Genomic DNA, 22,554 nt, shown 5'->3' with positions numbered 1-22,554 from the left:
TGGTCAAATTGAAATTGGTTGTTCACGAACTTACCACCGTCCATTTTCCAGGTTTTTGTAAGTATTAGGACAAAAATAAGACCAAGTACTTTTAAAATTTATTTTATATACGGAATTTGAAACAATTAGAACAAGGGGCGGGAATTAACGTAAGACATATATTAAACATTTTAAAGTTAGGATCATTAAAACGAACATTACCTGCACAGTTAAATTGCACACACCCTAGACATGAAAACACTTCTAAAAGCTAAATCATTCGCAATCAATCCAAAGATAATTTTAATAAGTCGTCAAAAATAATTGATCATTTCGTATCTTTGGTCTTTCTATTTCGTCAACGCGTTTCCGTATTAATTACCGACTAATTAAGTACTTGCCCTTAATTAATAATTAAGCTGTCAGTCTTTTTAAAATATATTTATAAATTGGGTTAAAATAATAATATACACTATTTAAGTAAAAGTAGCCATAAAGCGCGTCATCACGTCCATGGTTTAGAGACGGTATATAGCTCGTTGTCTACCATGATACCTTCCGGACCTTCTTTCAAGGCCTCGAAGGAATCATCACCGTATAAGTCATTGTCAACTATGGTAAAGACTGTTGACGCGATAGATTTCTTCCCCACTGAATCATTGTTCTTCGAGTCATTGTCCAAAAACCCTTCGTCCTCTATGGGTATCGGTGGCAAGTCTCTATAAACTATGGTAGGCGAGTCTGTCCCACCCGCGTAATGATGACTCGGGGTACTTTCGGCCGTCGAATCACTCGCGCCATCAGGGGCCATTCGCGTTTGTCTTAGCAATCGTTCTTGACGCTTTTTTTCAAAGTCCACACTCGCGTAAAGAGCCGCGATGTTTGATGGGTTAGGTTTAACCACTTTTGTGTCGGCTTGCCTGGGGTCAGGGTCTTTGTTTGGGGATTTTTCTTGTCGACTGTTTTCGCTGCCTGATGATTTTTTGCTGCGACAACCTAAGGTTATCTCTTCGTAAATGTTTTCGCGAGATCCGTCTGAACTCGCTACAAGTGTTAGAACGCGTTGTGTTTTTAGTTAAATGCATTTTGTTAAAGGTTAAATGAGAGTTATAAGTACTTACCAGAAGGATGTCTTCCTCCCTTGTCTAGCAGAGAAGTAGGAATGATTTGAAAGGAGTAATCCGGTGGGGTGATAAGTTTACTGGCCGATTGTGGTGGAAGCATTTGAGAACCGCCTCTTTTGGGATAGTCGTAGTGTCCGTTGGAGATCAGGCTGATTGGGGTTGGACGACCCTTGGGTTCGGAGTAGTATCCTTCGTCCGCTGTTTGCGTTTTTTTGTCCCTACTTGCGTAATGTTTACCGCTCTGATATAGCAGACCCCCGACTCCTAACCTCTCCGGGAAAGAGGAGTTTCCCACCAAAGACTGGCAACTCCCGATTCCGGAGGACGTTGAGGAATTAGTGGTTGTTGAGCTGGATTGACTGATCCCATTACGGTGAGAGTTGGGTTTTTGACGGCTTCGTCTGAGTAATTGTTTAGGTTATGGTTATCATTATGTCGTACGAAAGAAGACGACAAAGTACGTACCTTCTAAGTAAAAAGTAAACTAGAGCCACAGTGGCCACGACAACAGCTCCGATCATGCCCACGATTAAACCAATGGACACTCCCGTATGTTGTAAGGGATCTTCCTTTTGTTTATCGGCTGATCCGATGGCGGCTTCCATACCGCTGACTAGTGTGGCGCACTTGGCCTTTGGCTTGCTCCAGGTGCCGTCTTCTTTACATCGAATATTGGCCGAAAATTGTCCAACTATTTCCTCGCCTTTGGGACACGTCAATCGGGCTTGACTACCGTAGAGCGTCGATCTCGTTAAGAGAACAAATTTCTGATTGGTAGACTTTATGTTCGCTTGCTCGTTAGGATCCCCGCAATCGACGGCTATGAATATACAAAAACCAGCACGTTAGATTTGAGTCTCTTTCCGCTCCTTGGTTGAATGTATGAATAAGCAAAATTGTATTGTGAAACTAAGCTCTTTTTCACGCTTCATTATTATTGATATTCTGAGATGACTAACACGCTGTATTCATTGACGAAGGGAATTAGCTTTAGTTTTGGGGTACCCCCCCCCCCTCCCTCATTTGTACAGTGATCGGTTAGGAAAGATTCGCGTTTTTATGGCTTGAAAAGGGAGAGGAACTATGGTAATTTTAGTCGTTATTTAGTCCAACAGGAGTACTAAACTAGTAGAGTCATACATAGGCAGAGTGAAAGCGATGATGGTAATAGCTCCGATACCTTAGCGCCTGCTTATCTCTATTGTAGCTGATTCAGAGAACGGACATGGTTTAATTTAAACAAAGTAACTTACCGTAACATTGTGGCGGATGTCCACTCCAAGTACCGTTATCAAGACATTCCCTGGTTCCGTTTCCTTTCATTATGTAACCATCGTCGCAAGAGTATTTGGCTACGCTGCCCAAAATAGCCACGGTCGCCCTACCCCCGACTGTCGTTTCACTACGCCTGGCACTTGAAATTTTGACACTTCCGCCCAAGAAGGGCATTCCTGACTCCGCTAGACTTAGCTCTTTGCATTTCACCTCTGAATAATGATTGATTCTTTATTGTCCGGGTTCATTTATTTAGGCTTAAAGATATAATTACCCCGACATATTGGAGGTGTTTCTGACCACTGTCCATTTTTTAAACAGTGTCGTCTCTTGGTCCCTTCTAACTTGTAACCGCTTAGACAACGGTATTCTACTTGTTCCGGTTTTACCCTAACAGTGTACGATTGGGTCGGGCGTTCAGGTTGACCACAGTCGTATTTCTCTTTAACAACCATAATTTCAACTTCGCACAATGTAAAATAGGCCAGTTCTTTACGGTTGTCTTCGATATGTATGTACCTTCCATCAAGCCCTCGTCCCTCCCCGCAAACCAATATCACCGATGATGACGCTACGTCATAGTTATTTAAGAAATAAGAACACGCACACCCTAATTTTACATTCCCTAATATAATTAAAAGTTAATTACCAAACTTTCCTTTGAAAGAAGCGCAAGGTTGGTAGATGGCAGTGTTGGATCTCAGACCCAAGATGAATACCTTGAAATTTTGGTCGGGACCTTTTTAGAAAAAAAAAGAATTAATTTACGTTTAAGAAAAAGGGTTTATAAACGAGAGAAAAATATGGGAGGTAACCGTGACGCGTGGGTTAGTTTTAAAAAGTTTTTAAGAGAAACTAGTTTTTGTACGTTTATAAATAAGTCTAGAATAAGTATGACAAGTACAAAATCATTGGAGGTACATTTTTAGAACAGATACTACCATTTCTTGTAGCTCAAACTAGACAAAGTTCCTCGTTAGTAGACCCTGGGGTAGGGACATACAAAGGGAAGGGGTTCGACCCAAGCATTGTCGTCTCTGCCCACTCTCAGTATGCAAACCCCTACAGCGCAGGCGCTGAAAAGCGAGATGGAAGGCAAGAGTTTTACCCCCGTGCTTTTCCCTCTTAGATTTATCGAAATGGCGTATAGACAAGTCACTGTTGCAAGTGCAATTCAACAACCGCTTACTTACGCGACGTGATGTTATTTTCTTTAAAAAGCCTTTAACGTTTACACTTACTAGGGGAATTTATTGTGACTCCTACGGATAGTATTCGATAAGAACGTCCCAAGTCGAGTCTCCACCATCTGGGGGCTTGACGCGTGGTGACGGCGCAAGTTGCCACGTTGCCGTCAATGGCCAGGGCGGCAGGGTATTCGGACATGGTATGCGAGATCTCGGCCGTACCGGGGGACGATAAACTCGTATCTGTTTTTTAAACGAGTTAAAAAAAAGGAATTTTTACATTTAACCACTCAACCCACTAACTAAAGAACACTTTATCTTTAAACATATTTCGAAAGGTCCTTTCAACTGGTTTCACCGGATACCCAAAAAGTTTAAGATTAAACTTAATAAATAAAATCGCGTAAAACAGTTCCTGGAACGTTTTTTATCATATTACGATTAAACTTACCATCACCTTGAAAGGACTTCTCAGTAACTATACACTAGAAAAATCAATTCTTACCACAAAGAGGTATTCTTCCTGACCACTGTCCATTGGGCATACACTTTCTCGTGGGTGGTCCAAGTAAGAAATACCCCGTGTCGCAAGTATAAGAGATGGTCTCTCCTTCGTCGAAACTTTCTCGTAGTCGATTTGGTCGTCCATGCGTAGGTGAACCTGGATAACCACAGCTCAAAGCTAATAAAGAAAAGAGAAAAAAGAAACACCCAATTTTATCGGATACCGTTAAATTTCGATTTTAATAATTATTCATTCCAGTTCTTTGTATCTGAACCTCCTGCCCTTTTTCTAAGAGATATATAAGTTACTTATTTTAATTAGGTGCAGGGGCGGTCTTACCGGAAGTTCGAAGTCTTTTCTATTCAATTTCAACCGTTTTGATTGAGTACACGAGCGAAATCGTGAATACGCCCCACAGATCTAATTACGTTTCGGTTTGAAATGCACTTGTCAAAGGCTGACGGGAATTCGCACCAATTTTAAATAGAAATGGTCCCCCATAGAAGGAAAGGTGAATAAACCCACCCTCTTTCTTCAATCTCCGCAAAGTATTAAGTGTATTAATTATAAGTTAAGAATGGTATGGAAGGGATACCCCGAAGTAGGCGTTTACGAGTTAACGGATTATATTATTAAGTTTTCCTTCTCCTAGAAGAATGTAAGTGGTGGCAATACGGTGGCGACAATAGAATAGAAGTCGAGACAATATTGTTACGAACGAGATTCGCGGTTCTGCTCTGATTCTTCACGATGGTGATACCAACTTTCGACCTTTTCGAGCGGATTTTTCACCCTTGATACATACTAAGATGCTTGGTTTTTGTTTTGTTTTTTCTGGTCAAATAATGAGTCACTTCTTTGTAAGAAGTCTCGTAACTATACACTATACTCTTGTTCAAGAGTTACTTGGATCGCAAATTGATCTTGAACAAACCTAAATATTTGTCATATTTGCATAGTTCACTGTCTCGAAGAATACCAAACCGGATATGTTTTATTTAAAAATATTAGGGTAAATTTAATTTTATGACTAAGGATCGAACATTTGTAGAAGTAATTTAACGTCTGTGATGAAACCCATAAAAAAATTTGACCGAATTCTCGAATTTTAGGACGCTTAATACGAATCCCGTATCTCTAATTATTTTCTAGTAAATTAAAATTGTATAAATAGCTTAAATACCAAAATCCTTTAATAATCCGAAAATACAATTTATATAATTATATAACCAATTAATTTTACTAATTTAATAATTAAATCTTAGCGCAATTAAATAATATTAATACTTAAATATATTTTTTGGGATTAAAGGAAAAAATGGTTTGAGCTATACTAACTTCTTTCAAATCAATTTGAAAAATGGGCGTAACCCGTTAATCACCCCCTTTTAATATGTATAGTTTTATTTAATTGGCTAGTTAGTCATTAGCTTAAGTACTAGCTACGATCTACATTTTTCTCCCCCTCTCCACATCGTGACCTCAAAAGTAATAATTCTATTGTTTTTAAAAAAGCCCACGTTGATTACCAGCACCACAATTTCAAAGTTATTGTTTTATAGGTACGCCTATACATCTATCTATAATTTAGCGAGAGCTCATCTTTTCCGGCTTGTATTATTTATTATAGATCTCTATTTCCTCTTAGAGTTCGTTTCGTTCAAACTTCAAAGTCTAGCCTTGCTTTAGTTTTCTTTTTTCCCATTTCCGTCGCGTTTGAACTTTAAAATAAACTTGTCTCAATGCGATCTTGTAAACGCGATCATATTAGCATAATTGACTTAACCTTCATCGTGTTGGACCGAATATTTATATTAAGCTATCAAAAGATCACTCTAGTGTAACCGCGTTATTTGATTATATAAGGAAGAAATTGAGAGTTTAGATGTTTTACTTCTTAATTTACATTAGGCGTTCTGTTTCATTGAGTAAGGAAAGGGGCATGAACCTGATTAAAAGAGCGGTTTGAAAGCTTGATTTGAATTTTAAAGGATTTTTAATAGGAAATTTGACTTTAACTTTAAAGTTTATTTAGTTCAGTTGATTTAGGATTAGGCCTTGTAAGTGACCGAATAAACTTGAAATTGTCAGGTGAAGTTTAGAAGACAAGTTATGTATTGATAATCTTTATTTTAAATATATATTTTATGATAAAAAGGATTGGATTTTTTTTTTTATTTTTTTTTAAATTTATGCTAAAGAGGTTGGGTTTTTTTCTAAAGTGTTGCCAGACTTATTCATTTGTCAGTTTGAATCAGTACTTGATTGACTAATTTGGCTGAATCCCCACTGAAGTTAATTAAAGCCCAGAAAGTAATTAGTATGGGAGTAATTTAGCGAAAATTATTTAAAATATAGCGAAGTCTTCAAATTTTTATTATTTTTTAAATTCCTTAAAATTATTATTATTATTAAATTAATGTTCAAAATTGTTCAAATTCTATGGGATTATTTTTAGAAATTCTTTAAAATTAATGGGGTTGTTTAATATTGTTCAAATTCTATGGGAATAACGTGGGAAATCTTCAAATTCTATGGAGCTAACTTAAAAAAAAATATTTAACAACTTTGGGGAAAGATTTTATGCAGGGTATCTTGCCATAGAAAAAAAAGGGGTTTCAAACTTTTTAAGAATTGATTGGTAGTTTAAAATTCTTCAAGTATATATATATATAGAAGATGTATAGAAGTACAGTTAGGTATATCCTCCTCTTTCTAAGAAGAAAGGCGTTCGCGGTTATTTTATCATGGAATTTAATGAATGGGGCGCAACTCTCCAGAAAAGTCATTATTCGTAACCTTATTTCTCCAACCATTGTCATATACGCGTCGTATCTTTTTTAGAAATCTATTGTCGTTGTCTCTTTTTAGTTTAAATTTAATACCCTCCCTCAATGCATCACGGGAAGACCGTTTCTTTTCCTTACTCTCTTCGATAATTGAAAAGAAATCTCTGCCATCAAAAATTAATTTCAAATTACTTAAAAGCTTAGCTAGAGTTTTTATCACCAAGGATTTTTAAAAAGTTGATTGGCCTTTAACGTTCAGCCCCAAAAATTGTTTAGAATATTTGTGACAGTAAACAACAACAATATTTTATGATCCCATTCACGGAATGTTTATGGATGCTTCAAGAAACAAAACAACAACGTCTGCTGGCGCACGCGGTTCTTAAAAGAAAAATCATAATAATTATGGTCTATAAATTATATGAAATTCAAGATGTTTTGAAGAAAAGAAAAGGGATTTAGGACAACTTAAGAACGCTAAATATTTGGGCTATAAGAGTGTATTTATTTATTTATTGTTGTTTTGCGTGGATTCTACACCCGATTTAGTATATTAAGAAATTTTAATGTGGATTAGATTATGTATATGTGTTTTTGGCAACTTTGGAAGGAGTAGAATTTAGCAAAGGTTGTTATTATTTTACAACAGGTATATTTTGTTCAACATTCCTGAATCAACTAATATATAGTTTACACACATGGAGGATTCATACCATTTACACCAGAAGGCCAGGCTACCTTGAGGACAAAAGCGGACTGGTTTCTGTACTCCAGGTAGCCCGGCTTCCTGGTGTAAATGGTATTAATCCTCCATGTGTGTAGACATAAGTGAATAATTAACTTATGGTGTAAATTTCAGTGATGGGCCTAACTTAATTGCTCCTAGCTTTAATAGACCTCTATATAAACCAAATTGCATAACACTATATATATATAGTATATTAGTACATTGTAAAGCTCTAAAGTTTATCTATAAATTACACCAGACTGTAGTACTAAAGTATATAACTTCTAATAATCCCCTATATAAACAAATTGGACAACACCATAGTACAATAGTACCTTGTCAAGTTCCAAAGTTAATCTGCAGTAAAAATGGCATCGTGCCGAGTAAGAGTGTTACGTCAGCGTATAAATCACTCTAGGACCAACAACGTACACGTATCTTTCATCACCAAAGTTCAAAGTGTTGAAACGTAACCCCCCTGAGTAGATGTATACATATATAAATCGGCGCAATCGTGCACGACTCGGTTTTGATTTTTCAATCGAATTGTATACTATACATTTTTTTTAAACAGTTCTTTTGTTCATTGCCAGTCTAGCGTATAATATTTGAAATATTTTTATGTTCTAATTAATCCCATATGATGAGATTGGATAGAAATGTATCTATACGATACGGTTTTATAAAACCCCTTTGATTAAATTCAATTGGATGTGTATAGGTTTCAAAGACATCCCACACCACCAATTGAAAAGGCGAAACGTTTGACCTGAATATATGATCAGCCTACACGTTACGAAGAAGCGGGGCTTCCCTTTTGGGGCTTGTAACTTAACAACACTTAATTTATATACGTACGGAATCTTAAGTATATAAAGATTTTTGTTATCGAGATTTTTAATCTTAAAACGCAAAAATATGTTTAGACTTTAGAGAGAGATCAAAGAATGGAACTCTTTGATGACGACGAAAATACGATGGTGGTCTATTTTTTATGTTAAGAAGCGTAAGAAAGTACTTAATTTTATGTGTAAAGGGTAAAGGCACTTTCTAAAATTTGAAAGGGTGGTTTTGGTTCAAAAACAGTGTTGATACAGGTCAGGGAAAAACCTGAAAAAGCTATAGCTACCGTCGTCAGGGAATTTAATTTCAGTGGAGAATATTAACGTCTAGATTTCATCCCAGTGTTGCCAGGTCGTTTTGTGAGTCAAGAGACAGGGGTGACTGCAGAAATGAAGGTTAGCAGTTCAATTTGAATCAGTTGTACCTGACTCGTGGAATCTTAAACCCTTCGCAAGTCCTTGACTTGTTTTCCTTAGTACTTTATTTTAGTAAAATTATATTTGCATATTAGGAACCTTATTTACCCCTTTTCCAAATTCCATCTTTACGGAATTTATTGAAATTTTATCGCCTTCCTCATTTAAATTTGACCCACATGAAGGAAAAGGGACATATTTGGTTGCGTAGAAAATCGGGTTAAATAAATATTAATTTAAAACCTCGTGCATGCATCTAAGTGTTAAGAGTACTAAAAATTCTCTTTCACCTAAGAAAAGGCATTTATTTATAATTTAGTGAGGGAATGTGTTGAAAAAAAATCTTGTAGAAAGGAAGGAAAAATGTGCTAAATGGTGATCAGAAGCGTAAATATTTGACTCCCACTTTTAGTTACGCTTTGTTCTTTCAAGTATGCCATACGGCCCTAAGGTCACCCCCCTGTATACCATCAAGAGACCCCTTTTAAGTATTTTAAACTGTTTCCTCAAAAAGTTATTTTTATTTCACTATAAGGTGACAAATGTAGCCCTAATTTTCCTTCACTTAACTTCGTTAGTTAGTTATGGTAGAAAATATACAAGGTCAATAGGTCGAAACAAACATATTGACAACTGAGTCCTGTTTTAAGTTATTGAACTATTTCACCATAATAGGCCTAACTTTCCTACATTTGTTTATCAGTTCTGGCATGAACTTCTTCAAGGTCAAGAGGTCAAATTAAAACTTGAAAATAGTTTTAGAAAAGAAATTTCAAAAGATAAGAAACTCCCTACCTCGTTATTCATTTATTCATTCATTAATATGTGAAAAGGCACAAAACTAAAGCCTAACTAATTTATGATGGGTGTTGAACTATTTACATATACATACAACAAAGTTTTTGGCGCGAGAGCTCCTCTTAAACACGATAACCACGTGATAGGCGTCGGCTTCTTTTATATTATTAACCAACGGAGTTACTCGGTTATTTGTTACGATCGAGTCTCTCGCAACAGTCTCGACACCCTTAAAAGACTTTTCCGCAGCACAGTCAAGATACTACAGAAATCTCCTAATGTAAATTATTAAGAGTCTCGAGAGCCTATCCTAGCACGTGCCCTCTGTCGCTGTTTATATCTTTGATAGACTTTTTCGACAAATAACGCGTGCCATTTCAAGCACCCCCTTGACAATATTCCCGTCTTTACGGCATCTTTATCTTAACAAACTTTGAATGAAAATGGTCCGTAATGAAGTGAAGGGGGATGACTTAACTCTTCTTTCATCGTAACTTTACGCCGTTATGAAAGCCTATGGGACCTTGATAAGTTTACGCTTTTTAGTCCCAAGTGACATTGGGACCGAGTATATTAAATGGGCGCGCGCGAGAAAAGAGCTAGAGAGGGGGGGGGGATCCCGAAATATGGACAACGCCCGACGCTGTTAACTCATCATCATTTCAAAGCCCATGCCATCCCATAGTGCCATGATAAAAGTATGGCGATATACTCCGTTATTATGTCAGAGCAAACAAAGCTTATCCTATGCACAACCCCACGATAAAAATATACGCGAGCCGCCAGTATGTATTTTTAGATTAAACTGAAGTCATCAACTTATTGTGGTGCGTCAGATTCAGATACTTTCCGCCAAGGATAATTTTCTGTCTGCTAGAGAATCGCGATGACTGATTGGCCTCTCATAGTGTGAGATTGAAGTTGCCAATCCCGCGCAGTCATAATGAATCAGACAACATGTAATGGCGGCACCGTAGTTTTCGTTTTTAAGACTAATTGAATGCTAATTATTTTGTAAGACCTGAAGTTTTCCTTTAAATAACCAGGAATGCATACAGTTAATAGGAATAATTGTGCAACCCATTATCTTCAATGTTCATTTCTATTTCAATTTACTTCCGCTTCATCTACTTCTTGTATTGTAATACGTGCTATTCCTTAGTAGAGTTTAGTCATGGCGCCATGTAGGTATGCATATAAGAACCCGTATCAGCCTACCTACCTAGCTATACAGGAGGAGGAGAAGGAGAAATTATCCCAAGGAGACGTATAATTATACCGAGAGAAAGAATGGAAATATATGCATTTATTATTTTGTTAAAAAAAGAAAGTAAAAAAGAACTAATATCCAAAAACTAGAATTTTTGGTGAGGGGTTTTTAATGGACACAGTCACTCAAGGATATGTCATTACCAAATAGCATATCCACTACCAGATTTGGGCATGCATTTAAACCGTGATTTTTTGTCTTTTCGCTTCAAGGGAAAGTGAAACTAATGATTTAATTTTAAACATTTTTATTTATACCCTGAAGGGAAGAAAAAAACCCTAGAAATATGGTTGTTTTTTCTTTGAGATGGCAATAATATATATATGGGATTCAGTCCTGGCAATTGATGGTAACGACCTGAAGTTTGGTCGATACAACACTAAGAGTACTGTTAATCCCACGTGTCACGTTACGTAACCTTTACAGCATAAGTTCATAAGATATGTTTGCCATAAGTTTGTCACTGGTTATTGAGAGCTTGTCATGAAGTGAGGGAGGTAGGTCATAGATTCGAGGTAAAGCGACAATACGCCTGGTGCATGAGGTGCTGTCAAAGGCTTAGTGCAGACTAAATAGGACTAGATGGAAGTCCTGCAAAATTAACCACCGAGTGTAGGACTTCAATTCTCGCTTGTCGTTCTCGAACTAGCTCGAGCTGTAAGTCTCTAGCATTACGAAGTATAGGAAGTGTCATACTTATGGATGGAACATATCTTATTAACTTATGATGACAGTTTGGTTATAGTTCTTTTCAAATAAGTTAAATTTAAAAGCCTTAAATCAGAAATGTGACTAATCTGTCAGTAAACACGTCGCGATTGTTGTACTTAAGAAGAAATGGATATGTTTTGAATAATGTAATGTTTTTATTTGGCGTTCCCCTCTACCAAGTACCTCTCCTCCCACGTGACAGTCGCACGTACATATGTCTCCTATTCGGATATTAGAAGCAATTTTTGGCGGAACATTTTATTGATGAACGAGTAACGTATTTTTCATGGTGAAATTATACTGTACAGTTAAACTGTAAGTAACGACAAAGTCTGGTTGAACTTGAGTAACTGTCGTATTTGGCTGTAGTCGAAATTCGCGATGAAAAAATGCGGTTATTATTATCGTTTGTAAATGTTAATGTAGTGAAGCTAGGCGATCGTATCGAACAAAAGCGGCGATCCGTGACTGTTCGTTCGTCGCCGTTTGCGTTTCAATGTCCGTACGTCTCCCACGCGATTTATCTAGTAGTTTCTTCCTTCCAAATGATGGCCCGAAAACCCTCCTGGGAAAGTTTTCACGGACCAACTAGCTTTGCTAACTAACTAATATTTGGGATCTTTCAACCTTGTCCCCCTACGTCGAAGGCACGCGCTCTCAGAAAAATCCTTCCTTAGTCACAAACCAGTCTTCAGTCTAAGAAACTTCATCTGGCAGAAGTTTAAAATGCACTTATGCTTTAGTTACTTTTCTGGAAGCCATTTTGTAAGATGGCGTATAGGGATATCAAAAACCATACAGGGTATAGGACAGGGTTCGTACGCAACCTGGATAAGTCAGGGATTTAAAGTTTAGTCCTAAAACGTCAGGGATTTTGGTTTGGTATCTCAAACCATGCCTAGAACAATGCTTAATATGAGCCAGGTGTAATTATGAAGTGGGCTCTGATAACCACCTTAAAATTAGCAAAACTCCGTCCGAACCCTGTAGGGAAACAACAAAAGGGGCGGGGCTTCAGACGGCTCCACCCATATACAACTACATGGTGGAGGACTTTATGAAGCAGAAGCCTAGTGGAGGAGTAAATATGATTGGGTACACGGATGTCTGACGTTTTGTAGGAGGTGTTTATCCCATACTACCGTGTCCCTATAGAGAGCTTTCAGATGGGATAGTAGTACGTCACACCCTCCCAGGTCTTACCGCTGTTCTGGTAGCCATATTGGGTGGGCTCAGCTTCATTCCTGCTAGTTTAAACCCACCAATATGGCAGCGTAAATTATGTCACGAGACTCAGCTCCTCCTCCAACTGAAAGCTCTCTATAGTGAATTACATGAATGATGTCAGCTGTTGATTTGCAAAAATGTGTATTATATAAGTTTAGTATGAAATTGTATACTATCGCGGTTCCGAAGTTAAATGTTTTCATCGCGAAGTTGGCGTTCTCTTAACGGTTTCCGGTTTCATAGTTTTACGAGCATTCGGTTGAGAATGGTGTTACAAACATCTTCACGCGTTATAGATTTTATTAAATGGTAGTTAGTTAATTGAAATCCGAGACGAAACAGGTTTCCCCTTAATGAAGATTTAGATTCTTGGTTTATAATTATGGCGGAGAGATAAAGATCATCCTACGCTGCTGTGTGTTTTTTAAAAAAGAAGTAGCATTGCGCAAACTCTCTACGAAAGAGTTTAGGGAATAAAAAGGACCCACGCGAATTTTACAAGTTGGAGAAAGATGTTTTTAAAATTTCAAAAGAATTTCAAAAGTATTTATATATATATATATATATATATATAGATTATTATATATATGATTTTGCTGCTTTCCGTGAAGGAAAGTCAATCTTGAAATGCGCCTACGTATCTTTATTTGCAATAAAATATGGTATATCTCGTCTCCCTCTCGGTGAAATCTTTTAAAATTTACACTAATTAAATTGATCTTTAAAATTAACCTAATTTCGTTAAAGAGACACAATTCCTTCATACTTATATTAAGTATAGAACTTGGAAGAAGAAACATGGGGGTAATATATAAAATAGGGTATATCTCGTCTCCCTCACCGTGGAATCTTTTAAAATTTACACTAATTAATCTAATTAAATTGATCTTTAAAATGAACTTAACTTCGTTAAAAAGACGCAATTCCTTCATACTTAAATTAACTATAGAACTTAGAAGGAAAGTACGTTATCTCCGAAACATGGGGGTAATAATAGCTAAGCCTAATTTCCTCGGTTTACGATTATTATTATTAGCAAAGGCTTAACAATGTTGTTACTAAATTTATTTATCCCTAATTTAAAAATCAAACAAATATTGTTTCAACGCGCCTTTTATAAATTGCGAAAGTAGAAAAAACAAAAACAACTTAAACGTCTTGGAATTAGTCCAAAAAAAGCTTTTAGTAGCTGAGATAAACTGAACTGTTTTATTTGGACCAATCATTCTTGTTCAAGTCAATGATTTTAACCAGAAATAGCTATATATAAATTTGTAATTAAAAGTTTTATAAAAACCAAAAAAAAAAAAGAAAAACAAAAAAACCAACTTTGATTCCGAAATCGAATTTAGAATATTCAAAAAGATTTAGAATTATTTTTTTTTAAATGATAAGAAAAGAAAAGGGGCAACATTTTCTTAAAAGAGTGTGGAAGAAATGTAAAGAAATGAGTTTTATTTTAGGCGCGAAGGCCCCCCTCTCTTGTGTTATTGTAAAGTCCCGTGCTTTTCAAAAATGTCTTAAAATAAAATTGTCGCGCGCAAAAGAAAAAGGATAACTTCTTCCGCGTCTCAATTGTGAACAAAATATTGCCCCGTTATTCTCAGTAACAGAGAAAACATGGTACTGGAATAGAAGGTCCCTTTTTGTATCTGCATGGCACTGTTATTAAGGGCCTTTTTTGTGTGTACTCTTTTCGTTTGCAGTTGTCTCTGATTGGCTAGTGTATTGTTAGTTTTCATGTTTCTGTTACGAGATGCGTTAACCGGAAATGGAGGTTGAGAACGGTTTTGGGTCGAACCTACCTTCTATTCCAATACTATTTTCAATTGTTAGAGTGCTGAAGATCTCGAGTTTTGTTGGTGAAACAAACGTAGCTAATGTTAAATACGAGTGAAGTGGCCATGATCTCTATATTGTTTTTTTTTTTAAAAAAAATCTTAATGCTCATATTATAGTTCTGATTCTGACGACGAAGGTATTGAGTAAGGTTTGTTAAAATGACTATCTCTTCCCAAAGATGTAGCATATATCCAAATTTAAATTAAAGGTCATAGTGTGACGGACACTTTCACTCGCAAAATTTAATATTAACATTAATCAATGTTGAAACCAACCAATTTTGACGAGTGTAAAAATGTCAACGGTCCGATGATTTTCCATAAGTTTTAACTCGCAATTGTGGTAGGCCTATAGTTTGTAAAAAGATTTCCCCACACCTAGCTTTGTATTTTCGTTCTAGGCGAGGAGACCGTCCATCCTTGAGACGCGTGGCGTGTGTTGTTGGGTCTTGGGTGCGGTCCCGTTCCAAAATAAAAGGGGATACTAATTGAGAGATGGTCAAATTTTTGTAGAAGATTTCTAAAGAGCAGGATGTCCTCTTTCTCGGACATTTCCCAATTAAAGAGGAGTAGCGTTAAATTCATTTTTTAGTCCTCGAATAAAGAAAGAAATACGATATGTTTATATTATTAAAACTAAAACCTAAAAACTTAACAGGCCCTTGTGGATTCTTTTTGTATTATTAATACAATAAGTGGCCTTCGTTTCAAACCTACACTGTGACACGTCTAAAAGGGTTTTCGGTTTTAGCTTTAAAAAAAAATAAATCTAATTTTGGTTCAGCCCACCAATCTTCCAAAGAGAGTTTGAAAGGGTTGTGAAATAGAAAAACATTCTCGTAATTTTCTGTTACCTAAAGATAATTTTTGGAATTAGTGGTAACGAAATCTATATTGAAATTCGATTCTACTTGTCTTCTAGGTTCTGGGATGGAAGAGATATTATCATAAGTTTATAAGATATGTTCAACCATAAGTTTGTCACTGGTTACAAACTGGAGCTTGTCACGAAGTGAGTGAGGTAGGTCATAGATTCGAGGTAAAGCGACGCCTGGTGCATGAGGCGCTGCATCTGAAAGGCTTAGTACAGGCTAAATAATACCTAGATGTAAGTCCTGCAAAATTAACCACCGAGTGTAGGACTTCAATTCTCGCTTCCGTCGTTCTCGAGCTAGCTCGAGCTGTCTCAAGCGAGCGAACATTACGAAGTATAAAAAGTATCATACTTATGGAGCATAACTTATAAACTTATGATATTATTTAATGGCATTTGTGGTTTCAATCTTTCAGTCACACTTTATTAAACGAGTTGAATTCCCAAGATCCCAACTCCTCCCCATTCTGTGTGATTTTTATTTTTTCTAATTTTATTGCCTTTGCGTTGGTCGTTCTTCTCGTTTTTATTGTGAAAATGAAATGAAGAAAAAAAGGTAACCAAATAAAATTCGCCGAGAACCAGGCCAAAGCATTTTATAAACGTGATATTTTAGGCTTTTACCACCAAGAACAACCGCGTAATATAGTCAGTCCCTTGATCATCCCACTCAAACCGGTCCAATCTTTAAATTCTCGTGACCAACCGTATCAAATTTTTTAAATGGAAAATGATAAAACCACCATTAAAATCAAAACCAAATTTCCCCAAAATCTTAATGAGCTAAAGTCATCGTTAATTAGTTAATTTATTCTGTATAAAGTGAAGATGAACAGGGTCAAATATTGACTCGTAAACGTCACCAAATATTTTCACTGTACCCTTTAACATAAGTTTATAAGATATGTTCACCATAAGTTTGTCACTGGTTATAAACTGGAGCTTGTCATGAAGTGAGTGAGGTAGGTCATAGATTCGAGGTCAGACCAAATAGGACTAGATGGAAGTCCTGCAAAATTAACCACCGAGTGTAGTTAATCAATTATTTTTTGTCGTTCTCGAACTGTAGTGTAAGTCTCTCAGTAGCATTACGAATCATAGGAAGTGTCATACTTATGGTAGGAACATATCTTATATAAACTTATGCCTTTAATTATTTTTCTGTTTAACTGACCCGTATATTATATCCGCATCTGGTCTTTTAACTTCGTTAAGATAATTAAAGTGCGTCATTTAACCGAGATTTATTAGCCAGCCAGATTTCAGCGTATAGTTACTTCCCGTCTGGTTTTCATTTTTTCTTGTTTCTAAAATTCAAATAGTGCCAGAGATGGACGGGTGTTTTATATCTAGTTTGGCCGGGTACTTTTGAACGCATGAGATGACCTTTAATTCAACACTGGTAGAGTGAGAAAGGAAAGCTATCGTGTTTGACCCCATTTTACCACTTTAGAAACTAAGTTCCCGCGGTTTTTCATTTGTAACTAATGGGATGTAATGAATCTTAAATATGAGCTCGGTTATTCTACGAAATACCATGAACGTAATCGTTCAGAATTGGCTAAGTTGGTTAGATCGTTGGCAGTTGGACAACTGACATGAGTGTAGTATAGGTAGTGTCATACTTATAGAACAGAACTTATGGTAGAAGCAAAGACTATAGAATAAGTTTCCGTATTGTTTAGCAATAAAGGATTCTGTTATATTTATGTTGCTTGTTGTCAGAACTTTTATTCGCTAAATTGATTCTCACAACAACAACTTAACTTTGGACCCCAAGGAGTGTTATTGTAAATTGCACCATAGACGATTTAATCAGTTCCGGATTTAGAAGCGTTTCACCGAGATAGGGGTTCTCTTTTAAAACCTCTTAGCTTCCGAAGTTTTTAAGTCTGTTAGAGTCGGTATATAATATTTACCGCGAGACAGTCGGCCTAGTAAGACCCTGAGCCCTGTCGAATCTAAAAATACTTATTGAAACCGTCAGACCCAAAATAGAAGCTGTGCTCTAAGAAGAACTCTCTCTCTGTAGGTCCTATCCGAGAACTCAAACGTTTTAAAAGCCAAAAACCGCGTGAGATCATGGAGATAATCTGATCTTAAATTACCCAATTGATCAAGATGAGAAGCAATGGGTCTCATTATGGTGAGCCGCTCTGTCCTCAAATTAAACCCCAAAGGATCCCAAATAAAAGAACTAAATACTCCGTTAAAAGATGATGGTTGTTCAACCTCGGAACTGGTCTTTTCATAATTAAGTAGTTTTGAGTCCATGCATTGTTACGCTCATACTTATTAGGGGATGTGTTTAAATGTTCGAGACTTACCGGAAACGATTAAGCAGACGCTATTAATGGTCACCAAGTAGAAGCACAAGCGGATGAGTGATGTTGAAGTCCCTCTGGACTCCGATGGTCGAATAACCGGAAGAAATAATAAATCTATTTCCATCATGATTTTTCACGCGATCCATAATTCCAAATTGTTTTTCATGAGTAACGAACACCATTGAGCTCGACGCGTCAAGGTAGGCACTTTATCACGGACGTTTTCCAGAGAAATAGCACTCTTCTCGAGACACGACTTCCATATAGGGATCGCACCGTGAAAACGCCTATCCGCGTGGTCCGGACTTGAAAGAGTCATTCCGTTTACAGCATCAGTGACCCAGTGTTGGCGCGAGTTGTAGAGAGAGAGAATTGGCTGGCTACATAGATCTAGCAGAGGGCAGAGAGAGAGGCTTGAAAATAACGGGTGTTACCTCCCCGTTACGTTGTTCCTGAATGTGTTGGGATATCCTGTTGCGGATTTAGCCAAAACGTTGAGACTCAAGACTCGAGAGGGGAGTTGGCGCGGTTTTACTCCCCCACGCGAGAAACTGCACTCATGCGTTGGAAAGAAGTGCCACCACATACGGCCTTTTTGATTTTTCCCGGTTTATTTTGGTCTTTCATCTCCGTGACACTTGTAAAATTTATATGTATAATTGAAATTGGGAATTGAGCATTAATTTTAATGTTAAAAGCATAAATTTGTAATTTTTGAAGTATTTTAATCAGTTTTGGTTTTTTTTTCATTATAATTTTCCTTATTACCACGTGATCTTTACGATATGAATTTTCGCGCCAAATTTTATTTTACTTAAGATGAATTTTGTTCAACGGCCAGCTGTAATCTCAACCTCTCAGGCATAGTCCTGTAGAAGGTTGGCCGTGATTTAGCAGACGACTATTTGTTTGTATTTTAGTTAGGCGCGCTTTAAACGCACGTGTGTAGTTTGTCCCGTAGTAAAGCGTTCGTAAAACAAATTACAGTGAATAATTAAAACTTGACCTGTACGTAATGAAGGAGTAAAATAGTACCCGGGAAGCCATTTTTGACGTTTTTTTACTTTGCAGATATTTTCAATGCCAGTTTGTTCAGTTTGCGGAAGTAAAGAATTTGATCTTCAGGATGGCAAATACTATTGTCAAGAGTGTAATACTCAAACCCAAGTACAGTGGCAAAACCGTTTTAAGTATCGTACGCTCTTTTTAATATATAATTAAACAATCTATTAGGAAACGCAAGAAGTAGCCGAAGATGAACCTGGTGGTATCATGGGAAGAGCTATTAAGACTAGTTTCAGTCATCAAAGCTTCGCAGTTGAAAATTTTGAGAGTTGGTTGACTGTAGAAGGATACAATGTGATCTTAAAGAAACAAGTTGAAGCTCTTATCAGCCTCGGAGCTTCAGGAAGCTTAATGGTGAGAAAAATAATTTTTTTTTTAGCATTTTAGCAATTATAAATCAATGATTTTTGTTTAATTTCTCAGCATACAGTTTTGCAACTTTGGGCCAAATTCTTGCAAAAAAGTGAAGTGGCATTTGTTACCGATTCTGATGATTGGTTACCAAAGTTACAGACATTCCCTCGCTACCGAGATTATGAAATTTCCAGTGGAGAGATAGTTTTAAGTGGAATGTCTTCGGCTGAACTTACGGAGCCGGAACACAGTAGTGTTTGGAGAGATCGAAGGAGGACTTATTATAATGTAAAGAGAGTTAATAAACCAGCTCCAAAATTTGAACCCGTGAGATACCTTTTTTATTTGGTTTTTTGGCCAAAAGAAATGATTGGGTTTAATAAATAACTGATTGTCTGATTTAGTTAAAGAAAAAGAAGAAAGTGGCACAGACTAAAGAGGGTGATTTCAGCAAAATCTTGGATGTTACGTCTAATGAGGAAGTGAAAGATCTTCAGGAAGATATTGATGAACCACACACGAGTGGAGAGAATAATCCTGAAAGTACAGATGTCATGGACTTATTCTCTGAAATTGCCAGGAAAAAGCTGGTAAGTGTGTCCGTTTTGTAATGAATAGCGTGTCGGATTGTAATGAATAGCGTGTCGATTTGTAATGAATAGCGTGTCGGTTTGTAATGAATAGCGTGTCGGTTTGTAATGAATAGCGTGTCGATTTGTAATGAATAGCGTGTCGGTTTGTAATGAATAGCGTGTCGGTTTTTGTAATGAATAGTGTGTCGGTTTGCGATGAATAGTGTGTCGGTTTGTGATGAATAGTGTGTCGGTTTGTGATGAATAGCGTGTCGGTTTGTAATGAATAGCGTGTCGGTTTGTAATGAATGGTTTGAAAAATGAAGTGCACAAGTTAATATTTGTAGTAAAGTTATGATTTCTTTTTTTCTATCTTTAAATTGCAGGAAACGATGGAGGAAAAAAAACGGCGAATTTTTTGGAATTGGCGACATAATCTACTTTACCCTGATTCTCTAACATTACTTCACACGATTAGCTTTTGTTACGCGGGAATTATTTTAAACAGGGACCATATAACACTTTCGGACATCTTGAGATGGATTTGTCAATGCAAAATTCCCTACACAGCGGCTTGGACAGTTTTACCCAAGAGCATGTTACCTCAAAAAAAGGATTACTTGATATTTCAAACGGTAAAATAGTTGGATTTATAGCGATTAGCGAGAATGGAAACATATTTTTAATATTTGAAATGAACAGAATTTGCTGCCAAATCGCAACCAGATTGAGTCACTGACGGAGAAACTTTTAAACTTTGTTGAAATACAAATAATTCCCAGCAAATCTTTTGAAACAACTGTATTAAGGATATTTGCCGAATTGAATTTGCCACGTAATTTAGTTGAATAATAGGTTAGAATCGGGGTTAGTTCTTAGAAATTTCGTTACTCGTAGTGGCCCTTGTTAAATACGCTCACCGGCTAGTTGATTGCGGATCCCCTATCTTAAAGAAAACATTGATGGAAGATTGGAAAATTGGTCAAAAGATTAAATCTCATTATCTGAAGGATGGTTGTCGCTTTAGCAGCAATCAGGAATTTTTAATTCTGGCATTATGTCTTTTAGTCTTGAAAATGACGTTTGGTCTTGATGGGAAACAAGAATTGTAATTAATATTACTACTACTTAGAAATTAGTTTTTCAAATTAGCGTATCTTTTGAAAAGGGTCCTTTAAAATATTAATTCGTTGTAGGAGTTTAAGTCGACTGTCAAAATCGGCTAATAAAAAATTGCGAAGAAAAGAGTATTTTGTTTTTGAGGAATGGATGACGTTTGCTCGTTCGAAATTGAAGTTGATCAGAGAGGTTTACTCAGCTCAATTTAGAGCGCAGTTAGTAATATTTTTATTTCTTAGGCGGGGGGCAAATAAATACTTGAATAGCTTAATTATCGAACTACACTTAATTTTAAGGAATAGTGAACCAAATGTTTGCGTTAACGTGGATTGGTTCCATCAGTATTATTGGAACACCGTGTCTTCCTTGAAAGAAGTTGAAACGAAACATATTTACTTCAAGAAAAGTAAGTCAGCAAGTACTTAATTACGGAGTTCTGTTTCATTGGAAGTAAATACCTTGAGGAAATATATTTTTAACAAGGTAAAGGAGGCAATAGGAGTGAAAATGAGAATAGGAAACGTGGACGTAAAAGAAAAGTGGTCGAGTCATATAGTGAAGAAGAAACAGCAACATCCGGTGATGGAGAAGAAAGTGGTGATCAAGAGATTATATCAGCCATAGAGAAAAAGAGCCACAAAGCTACTCGATTGCAAATCAACGTTAATTTAAGAAAGATAATCTCGGGTTTAAGTGAAGATCGTGTTGAGTTTGGCAATTCAACCCGCGCTTCCAGTTTCCCTTTGCAAGATATTTGTTCGGACAGAAAGGATGAAAATTTTCACTTTCTAAAAGTGTTTGTGGTAAAGAAGAAAGCCCAAAGACTTTGGCTTCTTGATCGAGATACTTTGAAAGATAATTTTTCCGCGTGGTATGACAATGTTACAGCATCTTTCCAAATTGTTTTCAATTTGGTGTGCGCTCTTTATAATTGCAATCATCAAGAACTTTGCCAAGAAGTTTACAAAATGGAAAACGGGTTGAAGTTGCACATGAGCAATTATAAATTTCTTAGGACAAGTGTTGTAAATAAAAACAATTAACAATCCAAAAAACTCGGTTGTACTTTATTGGGGACTAAAAATACAATATCGTTTGATATGCTGGGAAGGGTAAAAATGTGACAGGTATTAGGGGTTTTAGTTTGTGTTGAAGGATGGTTTGGCGACAGGAATTGCTGCAGAGAATCCTTGCACGCGTTGAGCATTGGAAGAATGTTGCCTGTGTATACCATTCCCAGGATCATCCGTCAGTTGAAAAGTCGCGACACGGGGTTCCAGAAGCATCCTTGGAGGTGTTGGCCAATTGAAAATAGGACAAGTGTTGTAAATGAAAACGAGTAACAATTCAAAACACTTGGTCGTGCTTGACTTTACTGGGAACAAAAAATACAGTGTCGTTTGATATGCAGGGAAGGGTAAAAATTTGACGGTTTTCAATGGGTTTTAGTTTGTGTTGAAGGATGGTTTGGCGACAGGAGTTGCTGAAGAGAGTCCTTGTACGGGATGACCATTTGAAGAACCTCGACTGTATATCCCGTGAACTTTTCTA

The 22,554-nt window shown here is 36.7% G+C and overlaps 2 protein-coding genes across 2 annotated transcripts; one reads left to right on the top strand and one right to left on the bottom strand.

Moving 5' to 3' along the window:
• Positions 1–86: 86 nt before the first annotated feature.
• Positions 87–18,350, bottom strand: LOC149717721 (P-selectin-like). The gene is made up of 9 exons (XM_089840595.1): positions 17,894–18,350; positions 4,071–4,247; positions 3,620–3,808; positions 3,028–3,117; positions 2,653–2,949; positions 2,357–2,590; positions 1,569–1,923; positions 1,101–1,504; positions 87–1,023 (listed from the first exon to the last, which is right to left on the bottom strand). Exons 1-9 carry the CDS (start codon positions 18,018–18,020, stop codon positions 485–487), a joined length of 2,412 nt encoding a protein of 803 aa, XP_089696721.1. The 5' UTR covers positions 18,021–18,350; the 3' UTR covers positions 87–484.
• Positions 15,695–22,058, top strand: TAF1B (TATA box-binding protein-associated factor RNA polymerase I subunit B). Its single transcript, XM_089840596.1, has 11 exons — positions 15,695–15,713; positions 18,965–19,060; positions 19,127–19,312; positions 19,382–19,639; positions 19,717–19,902; positions 20,271–20,519; positions 20,587–20,719; positions 20,782–20,992; positions 21,081–21,218; positions 21,300–21,409; positions 21,487–22,058. Exons 2-11 carry the CDS (start codon positions 18,974–18,976, stop codon positions 22,044–22,046), a joined length of 2,118 nt encoding a protein of 705 aa, XP_089696722.1. The 5' UTR covers positions 15,695–15,713; positions 18,965–18,973; the 3' UTR covers positions 22,047–22,058.
• Positions 22,059–22,554: the final 496 nt, after the last annotated feature.

The sequence above is a fragment of the Phalangium opilio genome, unplaced genomic scaffold (genome assembly GCF_054372755.1).
Source record: "Phalangium opilio isolate 3A_F unplaced genomic scaffold, DU_Popi_V2 ptg000003l_1, whole genome shotgun sequence".
NCBI lineage: Eukaryota > Metazoa > Arthropoda > Arachnida > Opiliones > Phalangiidae > Phalangium > Phalangium opilio.
This window is presented reverse-complemented; position numbering and strand designations above follow the sequence as displayed.